Genomic DNA, 19677 nt, shown 5'->3' on the forward strand with positions numbered 1-19677 from the left:
CTAGGTTGGGGAAGTTCTCCTGGGTGATATCCTGAAGAGTGTTTTCTAACTTGGTTCCATTTTCCCCCTCACTTTCAGGCACACCAATCAGACATAGATTTGGTCGTTTCACATAATCCCATATTTCTTGGAGGCTGTCTTCATTTCTTTTTCCTTTTTTTCTCTAGACTTCTCTTCTCACTTCATTGCATTCATTTGATCTTCAGTCATTGATACTCTTTCTTCCAGTTGATCGAGTCAGTTACTGAAGCTTGTGCATTTGTCACGTATTTCTCGTGTCATGGTTTTTATCTCTGTCAGTTCGTTTGTGGCCTTCTCTGCATTGCTTATTCTAGTTATCCATTCTTCCATTCTTTTTCCGAGATTTTTAGTTTCTTTTCGCTGGGTACGTAGTTCCTCCTTTAGCTCTGAGAAGTTTGATCGACTGAAGCCTTCTTCTCTCAACTCGTCAATGTCATTCTCTGTCCAGCTTTGATCCGTTGCTGGCTATGAGCTGCGTTCCTTTGGAGGGGGAGATACGCTCTGCTTTTTTGAATTTTTTGCATTACCAGCTTTTCTGCCCTGCTTTTTCCCCATCTTTGTGGTTTTATCTGCCTTTGGTCTTTGATGCTAGTGATGTACTGATGGGGTTTTGGTGTGGGTGTCCTTTCTGTTTGTTAGTTTTCCTTCTAACAGTCAGGACCCTCAGCTGTAGGTCTGTTGGAGATTGCTTGAGGTCCACTCCAGACCCTGTTTGCCTGGGTATCAGCAGCGGAGGCTGCAGAAGATAGAATATTGCTGTACAGCGAGTGCTGCTGTCTGATTCTTGCTGTGGAAGCTTCATCTCAGGGGTGTACCCTGCCATGTGAGGTGTGAGGTGTTCATTTGCACCTAGTGGGGGATGTCCCCCAGTTAGGCTACTCAGGGGTCAGGGACCCACTTGAGCAGACAGACTGTCTGTTCTCAGATCTCAACCTATGTGCTGGGAGATCCACTGCTCTCTTCAAAGCTGTTAGATAGGGTCATTAACATCTGCAGAGGTTTCTGCTGCTTTTTTTTTTTCTATGTCCTGTCCCCAGAGGTGGAGTCTACAGGGACAGGCAGGCCTCCTTGAGCTGCGGTGGGCTTCACCCAGTTCGAGCTTCCCCAGTGGCTTTGTTTACCTACTTAAGTCTCAGCAATGGCGGGTGCCCCTCCCCCAGCCTCGCTGCTGCCTTGCAGTTAGATCTCAGACTGCTGTGCTAGCAATGAGGGAGGCTCCTTCGGGGCGTGGGACTCTGCCGACCAGGTATAGGATATAATCTCCTGGTGTGCCATTTTCTAAGACCCTTGGGAAAGCGCAGTATTAGGGTGGGAGTTACCCGATTTTCCAGGTGTTGTGTGTCTCAGTTTCTAAAGGGATTCCCTTCCCCCTTGCGCTTCCCAGGTGAGGCAATACCTCGCCCTGCTTCAGCTCTCACTGGTCGGACTGCACCAGCTGACCAGCACCCATTGGCACTCCCCAGTGAGATGAACCCGGTACCTCAGTTGAAAATGCAGAAATCACCTGTCTTCTGTGTCGTTAGCACTGGGAGCTGGAGGCTGGAGCTGTTCCTATTTGGCCATCTTGCTCACACCTCCCTTCTAATCTTTTAGGATGTTTTTCCTCTTGATCTTAGGTAGTTCATTTACATGGATACACTGATAAGTATTTAGTTGATGATTTGAGAGGGATTGTCCAGAGTTCTCTCTTTGTGCAGTTCTATCCTTGCTGGTACTCTATTCTGCAAACTCTAGCTCTGTGGCCTTCCTGAACTCCCAATTCTTTCTCCTCAGGGTGATCTCCTGACTCATCCTGGCTTTCCAGTATTTGTAACACAACCTTAAGACTCTCTCCAGGCAATAAGTTAGGGTAATAATAGAGTTCATTCACCTCCTTTGTTTGAGGTTTCTCAGGGTTCTCTGTTCTTCATTGCCTGATGTCCAATGCCCCTAAATCATTGTTTCATGTATTTTGTCCATTTTGTGATTTCAGGCATGATGGCGAATGTAATCCCAACTTATCACTGTTGAAAGCAGACGTCCCAACTATCTTTTGTTATTTGTTTCTCATTTATTTTTATTGTGACCAAAAAACATAATCTGTAAAACTAGTTTTAAGCCCTATCATGTGATTTTTCTTGATGAATGTTCCATTTACTTGAAATAAATGTGTCCTCTGCATATGACAATGTGTGTAGTGTTCTATAAATGTCAGTTAGATCAAGCTGGTTGATAGGGTTTTTTGTGCCTTCTCTACACTACTGTTTGTTAAGAAGACATAGCAATTCTCACTGACTCAATAAGAAGTTAGCAAACAGCACTGTTCTATCAATCACTGAGAGAGAAGAATTGAAATCCTGAATATAGTACTGGATTTGTCTTATTTCCCCTTTTAATTCTTTCAGTTTTGCTTCATATATTTCAAGTTTCTGTATTAGGTGCATAGACATTTAGTATTGCTATGTCTTCTTGAGGAGTTGACTTCTTTATCATTATAAAATGTCTCTTTTTTCTTTAGTAATATTTATTGTTCTGAAGTCTACTTTTTCTGAGTATTATAGCCAACTTAGTGTTCTTACGATTTGTATTTTATGGTACACTTTTACAAAATCTTACTTTTAACTTTGTTTTACCATGTTTGTATTAGTCCTTTTTCATGTTGCTGATAAAGACATACCCAAAACTGGGAAGAAAAAGAGGTTTAATTGTACTTATGGTTCCACATGGCTGGGGAGGCCTCAGACTCATGCAGAAGGTGAAAGGCACTTCTTACATGGCAGCAGCAAGAGAAAACAAGGAAGATGCAAAAGCAGAAACCCCCAGTAAAACCATCAGATCTCACAAGACTTATTCACTACCACAAGAACAGTATGGGAGAAACTGCCCCCATGATTCAAATCTCTCACTGGCTTCCTCTCACAACAAGTGGGAATTATGGAGTACAATTCAAGATGAGATTTAGGCGGGGACACAGAGCTAAACCATATCATTCCACCCTGGCCCCATCCAAATCTCACGTCCTCACATTTCAATACCAGTCATGCCTTCCCAACAATCTCCCAAAGTCTTAACTCATTTCAGCATTAACCTAAAAGTCCACAGTTCAAAGTTTCGTCTAAAGCAAGTCCCCTCCACCTATGAGTCTGTAAAATCAAAAGCAAGCTAGTTACTTCCTAGATGCAATGGGAATACAGGTATTGGGTAAATACAGCTGTTCCAAATGGGAGAAATTGGCCAAAACAAAGTGGTTACAGGGCCCATGCAAGTCCGAAATCCAGCGGGGTAGGCAAATATTAAAGCTCCAAAATGATATCCTTTGACTCCATGTCTCACATCCAGGTCACGCTGATGCAAAAGGTGGATTCCCATGGTCTTGAGCAGCTCTGCCCTTGTGGCTTTGCAGGGTACAGCCTTCCTCCCAGCTATTTTCACAGGCTGGTGTTGAATGTCTGTAGCTTTTCCAGGCAAACGGTGCAAGCTGTCAGTGGATCTAATATTCTGGGATCTGGAGGATGGTGACCCTTTTCTCACAGGCCACTAGGCAGTACCCCAATAGGGACTCTGTGTGGGGGTTCTGACCCCACATTTCCCTTCTGCACTGCCCTAGCAGAGGTTCTCCCTGAACGTCCTGCCCCTGAAACAAATTTCTGCCTGGGCATCCTGGTGTTTCCATGTTCTGAACTCTATATGGAGGTTCCCAAACCCCAGTTCTTGACTTCTGTGCACTCGCAGGTTCAATACTATGTGGAAGCTGCCAAAACTTGGGGCTTCCACCCACTGAAGCCACAGCCTGACCTCTGCGTTGGCCCCTTCCAGCCATGGCTGGAGTGCCTGGGATGCAGGGTGCCAAGTCCCTAGGCCACACACATCATGGGGACCCTGGCCGCACCCCACGAAACCATTTTCTCCTAGGCCTCTGGGCCTGTGATGGGAGGTGCTGTTGTGAAGATCTCTGACATGCCCTGAAGACATTTTTCCCACTGTCTTGGGGATTAACATTTGGCTCCTCATTATTTATGCAAATTTCCAAAGCTGGCTTGAATTTCTCCTTAGAAAATGGATTTTTCTTTTTTCTTTCTTTCTTTTTTTTTTTTCTGAGACTGAGTTTCACACTTATTGCCCAGGCTGGAGTTCAATGGTGGCACGATCTTGGCTCACTGCAACCTCTGCCTCCCAGGTTCAAGGGATTCTCCTGCCTCAGCCTCCTGAGTAGCTGGTATTACAGGCACCCACCACCACACCACCTGGCTAATTTTTTGTATTTTTAGTAGAGACGGGGTTTCATCATGTTGGCCAGGCTGGTCTCAAACTCCTGACCTCAGGTGATTCACTTGCCTTGGCCTCCCAAAGTGCAGGGATTACAGGTGTGAGCCACCATGCCCAGCTGGATTTTTCTTTTATTTCACATTGTCAGGCTGCACATTTTTTGAACTTTTATGCTCTGTTTCCCTTATAAAACTGAATGCCTTTAACAGCACCTAAGTCACCACTTGAACGCTTTGCTGCTTAGAAATTTCTTCCTTCAGATGCCCTAAATCATCTTTCTCAATTTCAAAGCTCCACAAATCTCTAGGGCAGGAGCAAAATGCTGCCAGTCTCTTTGCTAAAACATAACTAGAGTCACCTTTGCTCCAGTTCCCAATAAGTCCCTCATCTGCATCTGAAACCACCTCAACCTGGACCTTATTGCCCATATCACTATCAGCATTTTGGTCAAAACTATTCAACAAGTCTCTAGGATGCTCCAAACTTTCCCATATCTTCCTGTTTTCTTCTGACCCCTCCAAACTGTTCCAATCTCTGCCTGTTACCCAGTTCCAAAGTTGCTTCCACATTTTTTGAGTGTATTTTCAGCCATGTCCCATTCTACTGGTACCAATTTCCTGTATTAGTCCGATTTCACACTGCTGATAAATACGTACCCGAGACTGGGAAGAAAAAGAGGTTTAATTGTACTTACAGTTTCACATGACTGAAAAGGCCTCAGAATCATGGTGGGAGGTGAAAGGCACTTCTTACATGGCAGCAGCAAGAGAAAATGAGTAAGATGCAAAAGTGGAAACCCCTGATAAAACCATCGGATCTCTTGAGACTTATTCACTACGGTGAGAAGAGTATGGAGGAAACCGCCCCCATGACTCAAATTATCTCCCACCAGGTCCTTCCCACAACATATGGGAATTATAGGAGTACAGTTCAAGATGAGATTTGGGTGAGGACACAGAACCATATCAATGTTCATGTTTTCTTTTAGCTTCTTCAACATATACAGTATATCTATAACAATTAAATGCTTGCTAATTTCAACATCTCTATCATTTTGGTGTCTGTTTCTATTGACTAATTTGTTTTTCTTCATTATTGGACACATTTTCCTGCTTCTTTGAAAGTCTTCAATATTCAGTTGGATGCTGAACATTATGCTCAACATTGTGACAGTCTTCCTTGAAAACTTTAAAGAGTATTGGTGTTTATTTGGGCAAGCAGCTACTTTATTTGAAAATAAGTTTGATTATTCTAAGGCTTGTTTTTAAACTGTATTAGAGTGGGTCTAGCATAGCCTCTACCCTTACTCTGAAGGCAGTCTTTTTGGGTGCTCTACGAATGTTGCTTGTCTTCTAAATAATCTCTTTACCCTGCCTGTTCAGAATTCAAATATCTCTTAGTCTTGTGTGAGCTGCAGTATTTTTCAGTTAATAGTACCCTGGTAGCTTTTCTCTCCCTGGTAGTTGTTTTTTGCCTGACTTAAAGGAGTTTTGCCCTACTTTGCTTTCCTATTCAGCCAAAGGCACAGGTGACCTATGTGCAGATTTCTGGAGTTCTTTTTTGGAGCTTCCTCCTCTTAAGAACTCTGAACTGTAATTTCTGTTTCTCACTCTCACAGTATTTTATTTACTTCTTTTTGTTGTAAAAAAAAAAAAAAAAAAAAAAAAAACCCTCACATATATTAGCCCTCCTAATACATTTTTAAGTGTAAAGTATTGTTAACTATATATGCATTGTTGTAAAGCATATCTCTAGAACTTTTCCATCTTGCATTGCCGAAACTCTATATCCATTGCACAGCAATTTTCCAATTCCCTCTCCTCACACCCTTGTAACCACCATTTTATAATTTGCTTCTATGAGCTTAACTACTTTAGATACCTCATATAAGTAGAATCATGCAGTATTTGTGCTACTGTGACTGCCTTATTTCACTTGGGATAGCGTTCTTTTTCCACAAAAGTTTGAGAAAGATTGGCATTAACTTTTAAAATGTTTGATAAAATTCTCCAGTGAATGCTTCTAGTCTTGGGCTTTTCTTTGTTGGCAAGTTTTTGATTACTGATACAAACTACCTACTCATTGTAGGTATAGTCATGTATTATATTTGATCAAGATTCAGTCTTGGTAGGTTGCATATTTCTAGGAATTTGTCTATTTCTTCTAAGTTAAACAATTTGTTCACATATAATTGTTCATGGTAGTGTTTCATAATCCTTTTATCTCTGTGACATCAGTTGCAATGTCTTTTATTTTGAGTTCATTTATTTAAGTTTTCTCATTTTTTGTAGTCTTGCTAAGTGTTTGTCAATTTTGTTAATCTTTTTAAGAAATCCTTAGTTTTGTTGATTTTTTCTTACTGTTATTCTATTCTCTTATTTTATTTATTTTTCCCTAATTGTTATTATTTTCATCCTTCTGCTAACTTGGGGCTTTATTTGTTCTTCTTTTTCTAATTTTTTTTTTGAGGTGTAAAGTTAAGCTGTTTATTTGAGATTTTTTAAATGTAGGTATGTACTGCTATAAAGTTCTTTCTTAGTACTGATTTTACTGCATCCCATAAATTTTGGCATGTTGTGTTTCCATTTTCATTTATCTCAAGGTAATTTCTAATTTCCCTTCGGTTTGTTCTTTGACTCAATTGTTATTCAGCATTATGTTAGTTACCACATATTTGTGAATTTTTCAGTTCTTTCTTCTGCTATTGTATTCTAGTTACATTTCACTGTAGTTGGGAATAATACTTGGTATGATTACAATCTTAAATTTGTTAAGGCTTGCTTGTGATCTGAGGTGATTCATCCTGGAGAATGTTCTGTGTGCTCTTGAAAAGAATATGGATTCTGTTTCTCTTGGGTGGAATGTTCTATATGTATCTGTTAGGTTCAGTTGGTCTACAGCCTTGTTCAAGTTTTCTGGTCCCTTACTAATCTTTTATCAGGTTTGCTCTATCCATTATTGAAAGTCAGGTATTGAAATATCCTACTATTATCGCACAAGTATTTCTCCCTTCAGTTCTGTCAGTGTTTGCTTCATATATTTGGATGCTCTGATTTGGGTGCATACAAACTTATAATTGTTCTATTTTCTTGATTAATTCATCTTTTGTCATTATATATTGTTTTTCTTTGTCTCTTCTGACAGTTTTTGACTTAAATTCTATTTTGTCTGACATAACTATGGCCACATCTGGTCTTTTTCAATTACCATTTAAACAGAATATCTTTTCCCATTCTTTTATTTTCAGTCTATGCGTGTCCTTAAATCTGAAGTTAGTCTCATACAGACAGCATACAGTTGAATATTTTTTCAAAATCCATTCAGCCACTTTATGGCTTATTTGAGGAGTTTAATCCATTTATATTTAAAGTAATTACTGATAGTAAAGTACTTATTATTAACATTATATTAATTATTTTATGTTTATCTTGTACATTTTTGTCTCTTTTCTCCTATCTTCCTTTGTCTTTCATTGATTTTATTTTTTGAGTGGCACATTTTGATTATTTTCTCTTCTGTATTTTTTATAGATGTTTTCTTTGTGGTTACCATGGGACTTACATAAACTATCTTATATTTATGACAATCTATTTTATGTTGATGACAACCTTAACATCAATTGCATACAAATACTGTATTTTCTTTCTTCTACTACCCCACACACTTTAGATTATTGATTTCCCAAATCACATCTTTTTATATTGTGTATCTATTAACATTTTATAGTTATATTTATTTTTAAATTAAATACCAGAGTTAAATGTTATTTATCACCATCATTACGGTATTTCAGTATTCTGCATTTGTCTATATATTTACCTTTTTCCTATGAGTATTATACTTCCATATTCTTTCATGTTGCTTTCTAGCATCCTTTTATTTCGACTTGAAGGACTCTCCGTAGTGTTTCTTGTGAGGCAGGTCTAATGATGATGAATTATTTCAGCTTTGGTTTATCTGGGAAAGTCTTTCTTTCTCCTTCATTTCTGAAGGACACCTTGTCAGATAGACTATTCTTAGTCGGAAGCTTTAACCTTTTGGTACTTTGAATATATCATCCCACTTCCTTCTGGCCTGCAAGGTTTCTGTTGAGAAATCCACTGATAGTCTCGGGGGCTCCCTTGGACATGACTCTTTTCTCTTGCTGCTTTCAAAACTCATTTTTTGTCTTTGACTTTTGACAATTATATTATATGTGTCTCATTGTGATCTTTTAAAAAATTTTTAATTTGTATTATTTTTTACTTAATTGATGTACATAATTGATGTATATGTTTATGGGGTACATGAGGTATTTTGATACAGGTATGCAATAAATAATAATCACATCATGAAAAATGAGGTATCCATATCTTCAAGCATTTATCATTTATGTTATAAACAATCCAATTATACTCTTTCAGGTATTACAAAATGTACAATTAAATTATTGTTGACTATAGCCACCCTGTTGCATATCAAATACTAGGTCTTATTCATTCTGTGGGTTGGCTCTTCACTTTTCTTTATAATGTTCTCCGATGCACAAAAGTTTCTAAATTTTGATGAAGTCTAATTTATATTTTCTTTTGTTGCTTGTGCTTTTGGGGTCATGTCTAAGAATCTGTTGCCAAATCCAAGCTCATACATATTTATCCCTATGTTTTCTAGATTTTGCAGAGTTATGTAGATTCTCAAATTTAAGCTTTTTATCTATTTTGAGTTAATTTTTGTATATGGTGTGAGGTAAGAGTTCAACTTCATTCTTTTGCATGTAGTTCTCCAGTTGTCCCACTGCTATTTGTTGAAAAAAGTATTTTTTCCTTATTGAATGGTCTTGGCTCCCTTGTCAAAATCAATTGACCATAGATGTATATTTTTATTTTTGGATGCTCCATTCTATTCTATTTATCTATATGTCTTTTCTAATGCCATTACCACACTGTTTTGATTACTGTCTTTGTCACACATTTTGAAATTAAAAAGTATTCGTTCTCTAACTTTATTATCTTCATTCAGAGTTGTTTAGACTATTTGGTATTCTTAGCAATTCTGTATGAATTTTAGGATTAACTTGTGCAGTTTTGTAAAAGAGGCAGTTGGAATTTTGATAAGAACTGCATTAAATCTGTAGATTACTTTGGGTAGTTTTGCCATCTTTACAATATTAAGTCTCCCAATCCATGAATATGGAATGTCTTCCCATTTATTTAAGTCTTCTTTAATTTCTTTCAACAATGTTTTCTAAGAAAAAATATTACACAATATTTATTTATTTATATTTAATTTTTACAGATTTTAAGACTTTTAATTAAATTAAATTTTAAATTAAAATTTATTTGAAATTTTACAGATTTTAAGAAGTTTGTAGCCAAACTTCAGTATGAATCAAAGCATTATTTTAAAAAGAAATATTCATTCTGACATTAAATTGCACTTTCCAAGAACCAGCAACATCAACCATCCAGACTTTAATTATAGAATCACAGATGCAACTGTGTGCCTCCTCAGTAGAGGATGGGAAGATTTGTGTGACTGGGACCTTATGGATTTGGCATCTCCTGCAAGATGTGTGTCCAACTCCTGGGAATACTGGAGCATGATTATAGAATTGGTTTCTATTGCCTGTTTTCTGTCTGTTGCTCTCCCGTAAGTTAAGAATCTTGGATTTCAAATCTATAGTGTAACACTCTTGTTCATAATTTCTTATTTAAAAAAAATATTTAAATATTTTTATATTAAGTATTTTTTCAAACTACTTGGGCTTGCTATTGAACGAACGTTCTCTTTGTATTTTATATTTTGAAGGTGCTAAAAAGCATCACTCTAAAACGTTTTAGAATATAACAGAAAGGTTGTTAATACGTTATACTGACTACTTTTTTCTTAGTTAAGATATAAAAATCTTTTATATTTAGTAATCAGAAAGGCAATAAAGCATATGTACCTTACCTCTTCACCGTCCTATGTTGAATTCCTTTTCAATATGTTCTTTGATAAGAGCAAAAATTTAAATAGTCTTTGGTGGGATATTACATTATGCTATTCTTTTCTTGTGGGCATGGGGATAATTTAAAAAAAAAAATCCAAGCAGTTTAGTCTTACAGGGGAAAGTTTTCATTTTGCTAAGTTTATTTGTAATTAGAAGTCAGATACCAACTATATCTACCCTAGAAAAAAAAAATCAAGCAAAAGAGATCTGCTTCAAAGGAATTTGTAAAATATGTGTGCCTAGATAGGTCATCTGTTTATAAAATACTGGGGAAAGGTAGAGAATACAGTCAGTCCTCAGATGCTTTGGAAATCTGAGACATAACAAAAAGTCTTTTGAAAACCACATTGATATATATACCATTCACCACCGCTTAATGGAGGAATAACTTGGCATTGATGTGAGTGGGATTATGGTCTCCTATGTGAATTCCAGAAATATTAACTTTTAGGTAGTATATGTGGTAGTGAAAGATTATAAAATTGGAGTCAGCAGATTTAGGCTGATTCCCAGTTCTACCACTGGTGGCTTATGGACATCATTTAGCCTCAAGTGGGGCCACCCATTTCAAACCTTGGTCAACTTCCTGCAATAAACACTTCTGGTTTAGAAACTTAATCTTACTTTATGATATGGAAAGTAAGATTCTGAGAGATTAAGTAATTGTCTGATGTCCCACAGGTGACAAGCCATGTCTTCAGGTCTTTTGGATCCCAGGACCCAAGATTTTTAAAACCTTTTCCACATAAGAGGTGGCATCATAGGGAGCCAAATAGATTTTCACATTGACTTTGCTATTTGTCCACCTGTCCACCTGCACGTAGGCAACTTGATTAGAAGTAAATTTAAAAGAAAACATAGGTACTGGCTGAAAATGTAATCACTGATAAACATTTTGAAACTCTACTCTTACATTTTAGTGATATATCTAGTATTTCTAATTACATGACTTAATATCTTCCCCCATTATGAGGCCAAGAAAAAATAAACATGTGCTTAGGACATATATATAAATTCCAATGGGAAAGATAAAAGAAAAGGCAGAGATAAGAGGCATTAATGTTTTAGTATTGTCACTGAGCTTCTTTTAGGTTTTAGATATGTTTGCTGTGTGCTGTGAATGAAGACAGGTTAAAAAGAGTCCTAGAGGCTTAACTGGAAGTGAATGAGATGTTTTATTGCTGTACATCATCGGTATTGTTTTTATCTGGTGTCGAGTTGTCTCATTAAGTTCTGTGCTCCACGTGTTTATTTGTCAATTGTCACTTTCCAGTCAGCTCTTTGTAGCCTACAGAAATGGAAGAGTGGATGAAGCAGTCTCTCTGGGTTTTCTGCTTTGCTGGATAGGTGGAGACCTGACAAATTTCAAAGGCTGCACCTGAGTAACCAGCTGCCTATTCAGGTAAAACTTTCTCCAGATTTATCTTCAAAAGAGTGAAGGTTCTGGGTTATGTGTGCATGGAGAGCTTCATGTGTAGAGTTGACAAATTTAACAAACAAAATACAGGACACTCAGTAAAATTTGGATTTCAGATAAACAACAAATAATTTTTTAGTATAGACATGCTCTAAATATTGCATAAGTGTTCTGTATCTGACAATCCTCTTAATGTGGCATTTTTTTTATAGTAGAATAGAGGCCTGTCTGTTTTCAGATATATTTTTAAAGTCTACATCCAGTTTTAATTCCTTTTCTTCATACAGTTTTAATATTTTCTTGCCTCAAGGTAGCTGAACATGATATGTTGCCATTAGGGGATTCTTATTCTTTTCTATACTAAGACTGAACAATAATCCACTGATGCTGACACATAGTCTACAATGAGAGTCATAATTAAAAATATAGTCAGTGGCTATAGGCAAATATTTCTATGATAGTATTCAAATGAAAAAATAAAGTGGAATATTTGTAAGCTTTTAGAAAACTTTGTTAATGTATTTAATCATGTAAATGACTTTGTCACCTTCATACACTGTACTATATATATTCGATAATGGTGGCCTGGGATTTTATATTTATAGATGTCCATCCTTATTTACCACTCCAGATTTTGACAGCCATCTTCGACATGAACATGGATATAATTATACTCTCACAATTCATGTACTACAGGTTAAAGAATCATAAGAACAAAATGTAAGATTGGTAATAGTTCATTCCAGTACTTCTATTTGTAATAGAACATTTTCTCATTTAAAAACCAATAGAGCATCTTTGAGTTATTTTTAACGAGTAAGGCATATTTTGATAAGACATAACATTTCTCTCAACCATCCAAGTGAGTCCTTTGAGAATTTTTAGATGTGGCACATTTAGATTCCATGTTATTACCTTTTTTTTCCAATTGGTCTGTGTCATTGGACACATTAACACATCTATGTTATAGGAAAATAAACAGAAATGATTAATCAGAAAAAGGTAAAAGAGAGATTGGCAGGAATAGTCAAATACTTTTAGAGGTTTCTCCAGGTGATAAGCAGTACCACTTTTCTCTTGTGGCTAATCTAAAAACATATTCTCCACAAGATGATAGCCACAAATAGTTTTTAAGTGCCTACCATTTGTCAGTCCTGTTGTAACTTATTCAATCTTCATATCACCCAATGGGACAGGCACTATTTTAATGTTCAGAGGCTGGCACAGAATAGGCCTGCAGTATAGATTCACTGAATAACTGAATACTATTATTTTTATTTTTGCTTTGACTGCTGTGTTTTTAAACGACTGTTTGTTTCTTCACGTGTGTATTTATGAGCCAGCCCAACAATGAAATTTACTTTTAGCTATGTACTTATGAGAGTGGCCCCATTTTTCCCCTTGGGACATGTGGAGCATATTTTCTACTGCCCCTGGTGGTTGTAACTATTACAAGGGTGAGAACAGCTACTCAAATCTACAAATCAAATACAAATCCCACTGGATACTAAAGTGAGGAAGGCAGGAAGATGACCCCCAGTTGTGTACCAGGCATGGTGAAAGACCTTTTATATGTGCTAATTGAACTCACTTATTTTCCATGGCAAACTCCTTTATACAATTGAGGAAATTGAGGCATCAACAAACTGGACTGAGGTCACATAGCCAGCTGGTAGAAGGATTAGATTTCATAATCAACCTAAGGTGATATCAGGTATGTATCAAGCTGATTTACAGTGTAATTGGTGTTATGTGAATCATAAGCTCTATAAGAACAGGGACTGTCTCAGTCTTGTTCAAGACTGAGTACATAGCCGACATTCGGCGAATAGTGGTGGAATGAATGAATTGTAAAAGATATGGAAATCTCCAGTAAAGCATTTGATACTTAAAGGACCCCCAATCAGTTTCCTCCCCTGTGTCGCTCCCTCCCCCCACCAAACCTTATATATATAGCCACCACTATAACCAGTTTAATCAATCTGGAACTAATCCTGAATTTCTGTGGCAAACAGTCTAAAACAGTATGACAGGCCAGCTCTCTTCAATTTACTCCCTAGGGCTAAATTGAGGAACTCACACAGTTTATGAGGTTTCTGGAACAGAGTTTTGCTTAGCTGCAATATCTTCTGTGGGCAAAGTAGACTGAATTTGGAATACTGTTAAACTTAGGGTCAATGCAGAGTTCAAAAAAAAATTAAGTTTCACCAAGGAACATGTGCTCAATGGGCTATCCAACCTGGAATGTTGAGGGATAAAGCGAATCCCTCAAATACAAAATGTGTCTGAAGGTAATTTTTTATTGAATTCTATTGTCTTAACATGTGGTTGTAATATATGAGAAGCCATGAGCTGTACCTTTGCAGTTATAACTCTACAAATGTTTTAAAATAAATGCTTCATCAGTTTTTATGTTAAACAAGTGGGAATGATTTAGCCAGAATGTTGCAGTCAGATATCTGTGTGTCTGATGTCTGCTGATATTAACCCTAGTACAGATGCAACATAACTAAAAAATTAAAAATAGAATATAGAGGTTAAAGCTGCATGGACCTACCCTGCCCCTACCAACCCATGGCAGATGATTGTCTGGCTTATAAGGAAACATGTTTTCTACTTAAACATAGGTATTTGTATGTTTGTTTGCTTGTGGTTTTTGGTTTTGTCTTTCACTTTTACTAAGATTCTGCATCCCAGTATTTCCTAGCTTCCTGAACAAGAGTGTTCAATTTGACCATTACTCCTGGAAGTTCTCATGCTTTAATCATTAACTGATAGAGTAAGAATATAGCCAGCCACTGCCCATGGAGAATGAGTCACTCTGCTCTGTATAGTTAACAGTTATGGATCAAGTGCTTTTTGATTTTTCCTCAGAGAGCTTTCCAAAATGTACCTTGACCTGGCTCTGCTGATTTAAACTCTGAGTCACCTAGATGCAGATTTAGGAGATAAGATCCATAGGATGTAATGACTTAATTTACAGTCTCTTGGAGTAGGGGCATAAATTATTTAGTTTTGAATTCTTGGTTGCTAAGAATGTAGGTGTTTAGTAAGAGTTTGTCAATTAAATGACTCCTCTTCTACATCTCTGGAAACCTGCTTGGCATGTTCCAGTGGTGCCTGGGTTTTTCATAGTCTCTTTGCTTTTTATCTGTCTCAAGCTCAGGGCTTTTTGCTTCCTCTCTCCTTCTCTCAGCGGCCTGAATCACACTCCCTGTTGCTGCCTTTAATTTCTGTTGGCTACTGTTGCCACTGACACCCCTTTTAATCTCCTCTGATCCTATTCTGTGCTATCGTCCTACTTCATTTCTCCAGTGTTCTTCTTTCTTGTCTGCTGTTCCCTCCCAAGGCCTGTCAGCACTAGAATGGATGCACTGAGCTTGTAAATGTGTAGCTGGGCAATTAAAGTAGCACTTTCCTTTCCTACAATTGATCCAGCCAATCACAACCGTCCATCAGTTGCTTTCTGTGGTTTTCCTATTCTTAGATGCACTTAGTGAGCTTGAGTTCTAACTAAACAGCATATTTTTTCTGGATGACATTTATTATGTAACCATTCTGAAAACTCAAGTATTCTGGAGATTAAATACCAGATAAGTGGTATTTAGCTGCAGTAAATATGTGTGCCATTGGACATCATTTCAGCAGCTTGTGGCAGTTGTTCACCATTGCCCTGGTTGTTTTTAAGCACTAGGGGGTAGAAGCCTGCAGAATTTATATGTGACTTGGGTGCCAGTGTGCATGGTGCTGTCAGTGACAATATCAAGTCTATTTTTGATGAAGAATCAACCTGAGACTTCAACAGAAGCAAAAAAGATCATCTTTATATGAAAAACCCATCAACTCTTTGTTATGGATCCATTTTTTGGTCACTTTAGAAATATTTTGCAGAATTTTCATTGTTGTTAATTTTATAAACTCCACAAAAATATTGTAGAAGTGCTGAGGTTAGTCCAGGAAGTATTTTATTTCAAAAATGAAATGACAGAATGCCAGGGCACAATCCCCACCTCTCTCCATGTTCTCTCAATAAAAAATACAAGAAAGAATTTTTATTAACTTTTAGAAAAACTTCTAAGAAACTTCAGTCCTTTGGGATTTCGCAGGTAGTGGTTTTAATATATTAGAATTGACCAGGGCTCAGTAAGATCCTGAAAATCCTGAAAGCACCTTCTCTCCTTTTGGGATGCAGGCTGGTGGGCAGAAAGGCTTGTCCCAGACTGGGGAGACCCATTCTTCTGGTGAACCTGCCCACTTGGCCCATCTACAGGCAGGTACTTTTATATATTCCAAGCAGAGAAAGGGTTCTGTGGGGTTGAACCAGAAATCCAGATGGAAACCCCATAGATACACTTATACTGAAGTTATTTTTTCCAAATCTTAATTGCCATTATTCAAAACAACTTAGCATATCCACATGCATGAATAAATGATGTTACTACTTGATTAGGGAATACCACCCATCCTAGGAAGATGATTAATATTCATTGGCCTCCAAAATAACAAGGCTGTAGAGAATAAATACTTCCACCCTAGTTTTATCCAATGAACCTCCATTTCCCTTGAAATATTGAGATTCTAATGTATGTTTAGATTGATCCTTAATACTATCACCCTTTTTGTGTTACTGATTTTGGGATACTGTTGGCATAGTTGAAATGTTAGGCTTTATTTGCGGCTATGTATTTTGTGTATTCTACTTGGGATCTCGATTTCCCCAACTATATAGAAATGTAAGTACGTTATTTGCTTTGTTCATTATGATGAATCAAAGTGCTTCTTATGACTTTGTGTCTACCTTTAGAAGAGATCTTGGAATTCTGAGTAGTGCTTTTCGGACCAACAATATGGAAGTCACAGTCACAAGAATCTATTCTTGATCAATTTTTTGTTGCTTGTTTATTAAGCTCCTTTAAGTTTAGGGAGCAGAATTTCGATCAGCTGGAATTGTTGTCTAAATCTCTTTTCCTGGGTTTGCATATTAGTGCCAGTGTAATGAAATCACAATAAATTATACAAAGCATTTGGCATGGATGTTGTGGTTGTGTTCAACTTGTGAAAAAGTCCTGATTCCCTTGCACTTTGCAACTAATATACTTCACTGTAGCAACCTAGAAGGGACCGAACGTGTACATGTGTACTTTATCTCTCTGAATTTTCAACCACCCATGGTTTATTCGAATTTCCAATGGTATATTCTTTTATTTACCACAGGTCCTGGAAACTGAAAACTCGAACTGAATTTCTGAATGTTTAATGGGAGTAAAAGAGTAATTTTATCTAATTCATTCATTTGAGTTTCCATCTGGTCAAAATAGTCTCACATGTTTGTCAACATTTTGAAATGAAGTATTGCAAAAGGGTACACTACAGACATTGAATAAAGAAGCTTCATGCAAGCAGTACTTTTTTCAGGGGAGAATATTATAGTCTGTCCCTCAGAATTGCCTTAAAAATGATCCCAAGAGGCAGCTTCACAGTGAATTAGCATTTACTAACTCCCAATCCAGTACTGGACTGCATGATTAAAAGGATAATAATTGTTATCATTATCACATATAGATAATATTTTAAATGTTTAAATCTTAGTAATTTTGAATCTTAAAAGAAATGGATAAAGGAAAAAATGTATAGAATTAACTATAAATATTTAATATGTCTGTACATCAAATATAGGTGTAAAACCAAAACATACAAAATAGATAGGAAGCACATATGGCAAAGAACAGAATTTTAGTAAGAATTTCCATAAATCAAAAGGAAAAAAACAGTCCTGTATAAAAATTTACATAGGACTCAAAATGGATAATTCAAAAGAAGAAATGGCAGTGGCTCACGCCTGTAATCCTAACATTTTGGGAGGCCAAGGCGGGTGGATTGCCTGAGCTCAGGAGTTCGAGACCAGCTTGGGCAACATGGTGAAACCCCATCTCTACTAAAATACAAAGAAAAAAAATTAGGCGGATGTGACGGTGTGCATGGCGGCGTGCGCCTGTAGTCCCAGATACTTGGGAGGATGAAGCAGAAGAATGCTTGAACCCAGGAGATGGAGGTGGCAGTGAGCCGAGATTGCGCCACTGCACTCCAACATGGGCAACAGAGCGAGACTTTCTCTCTAAAAAAATCAAAAACCAAAAAACAAAAAAAAAAAAATGAAAAATAATTTAACTTCTCTAGGAATTAAATAAATGTGAAATAAAATAACAACTTTTTAGTCCACCAAATTAGCAAATATAAAGAAATTATAGGAATCACAGCTGATAAGAATAGGGTTTGTTTGCACATGCATACACTGCTGAATAGATGTTTAAAAGTCTTTCTGGAAGACATTTTGACAGTTTGTGTCAACATCCTCAGAAGTATGAATTTCACATCTAGATATCAATTCTAAGGAAATTACCAGAAAGATGGAAAAATATGTAAGTACTGAGGAATTTGTAAAAATGCCATCTATAAGATTGGGGACACTCAAATGCTGAATACAGTGAAATATTCTGAAGCAATTTTAAAATGTTGATAAATAATGTTTAATGACATGCAAAAATTATTATAATATATAATACTGGAGAAAAGGATATTACAAAATATTATGTATACTGTGTATAGTCATGTACCTTGCATAAAAAGAAAGAAATGAATTAGAATATTTTATGAGTATTAAGATTATGGGTGATATTGTTTTAGCCTTCATGTTTTCCACATCTTCCAACATTTGTACAGGAAACTTTTTTTTCAACAATCAGAAGATATTTATGATAATGAAATACAATTTAAAACTTGGGTGATTTGTGAAGCTGTGTATTGTGTAGGGAAGAGAAAATAACAACTACTGTCATCCTTGCTTCTGTTGTTAGTTCTGAAGATCTACTGAAGAACTTCATTTCTGCTGTTTGTATTGACCATGATTGGGAACTGCACGTACGGTGTGGTTTTAAAGGTACCAGCTGCTAAGTGTCACAAGAGTACTTACTTTGTGCATCATCTTCCTTGGCTTATTGCAACATTTGGAGTCTTATTCCTTAACTTTTTTGTGTCTTTGCCATCAGATTGCCATTAGAGAATAAACATGTATAGATACTTAATATATCACCTAAAAAGTATATATATATATCTTCTAAGAAGTGTAAATAGCTAATGCTATAGCCATTTCATTATTGTATTTGAAATATTCATTTATAAAGAAAGTCTTCTCTTTCCCAAAGTATCCTAGATTATTACTATTATAGCAGAGGATCAAATTCAGATGAAGATTTCTTGGTTTCTTTGGTTCTTCTGATAAAAAAAAAAAAAGTGGGGCCAAGATTAGAAGTGTTGAAATTAACACATCTTAGATATTAAATTTTATTAAAATTATAATAGCAGATATTAAGAAAAAGCCATGCCATCTCTGAAAATCTCTACAGAGAACACTTTGAATTAATAAATGACAAGTGATGCCTTGCCTTTTGTTGATAAAAGTAAGTCTCACGAATTAATAGTTTATGGTAAATAATACATTTAGAATAATTGGTTAATGAATTTAATGAAAATTGGCAATAATGTTTAAAACTACATTTATCATTTGTATGTGGGAAACAAATATGAGGGTGCTATTAGTTCTCAATATCTAAACTTACTTGTGATGATTAATACTGAGTGTCAAATTGATTGGATTGAAGGATGCAAAGTATTGATCCTGGGTGTGTCTGTGAGGGTGTTGCCAAAGGAGATCAACATTTGAGTCTGTGGGCTGCAAAAGGCAGACCTGCCTTTTAATCTGGGTGGGCACAATCTAATCAGCTGCCAGCGCAGCTAGAATATAAGCAAGGAGAAAAATGTGAAAGGAGAGACTGGCCTAGCCTCCCAGCCTACATCCTTCTCCTGTGCTGGATGCTTCCTGCTCTTGAACATTGGACTCCAAGTTCTTCAGATCTGGAACTCGAACTGGTTTCCTTGCTCCTCAGTTTGCAGACAGTCCGTTGGGGGACCTTGTGATGATGTGAGTTAGTACTTAGTAAACTCTCCTTTATATATATAATATATA

The 19677-nt window shown here is 36.7% G+C and overlaps 1 protein-coding gene across 1 annotated transcript in view; it reads left to right on the plus strand.

Annotated features, from left to right (window-relative positions):
* SLC66A1L (solute carrier family 66 member 1 like) overlaps positions 1–19677 on the plus strand; it is a 46483-nt gene that overhangs the window by 13547 nt on the left and 13259 nt on the right. Inside the window, 3 exon segments of the mRNA XM_017890525.1 lie at positions 11509–11611; positions 11614–11639; positions 12286–12374. Of these exon segments, the coding sequence (XP_017746014.1) occupies positions 11509–11611; positions 11614–11639; positions 12286–12374 (218 nt within the window).

Source organism: Rhinopithecus bieti, unplaced genomic scaffold, assembly GCF_001698545.2.
Source record: "Rhinopithecus bieti isolate Rb0 unplaced genomic scaffold, ASM169854v2 scaffold_17971, whole genome shotgun sequence".
Lineage (NCBI taxonomy): Eukaryota > Metazoa > Chordata > Mammalia > Primates > Cercopithecidae > Rhinopithecus > Rhinopithecus bieti.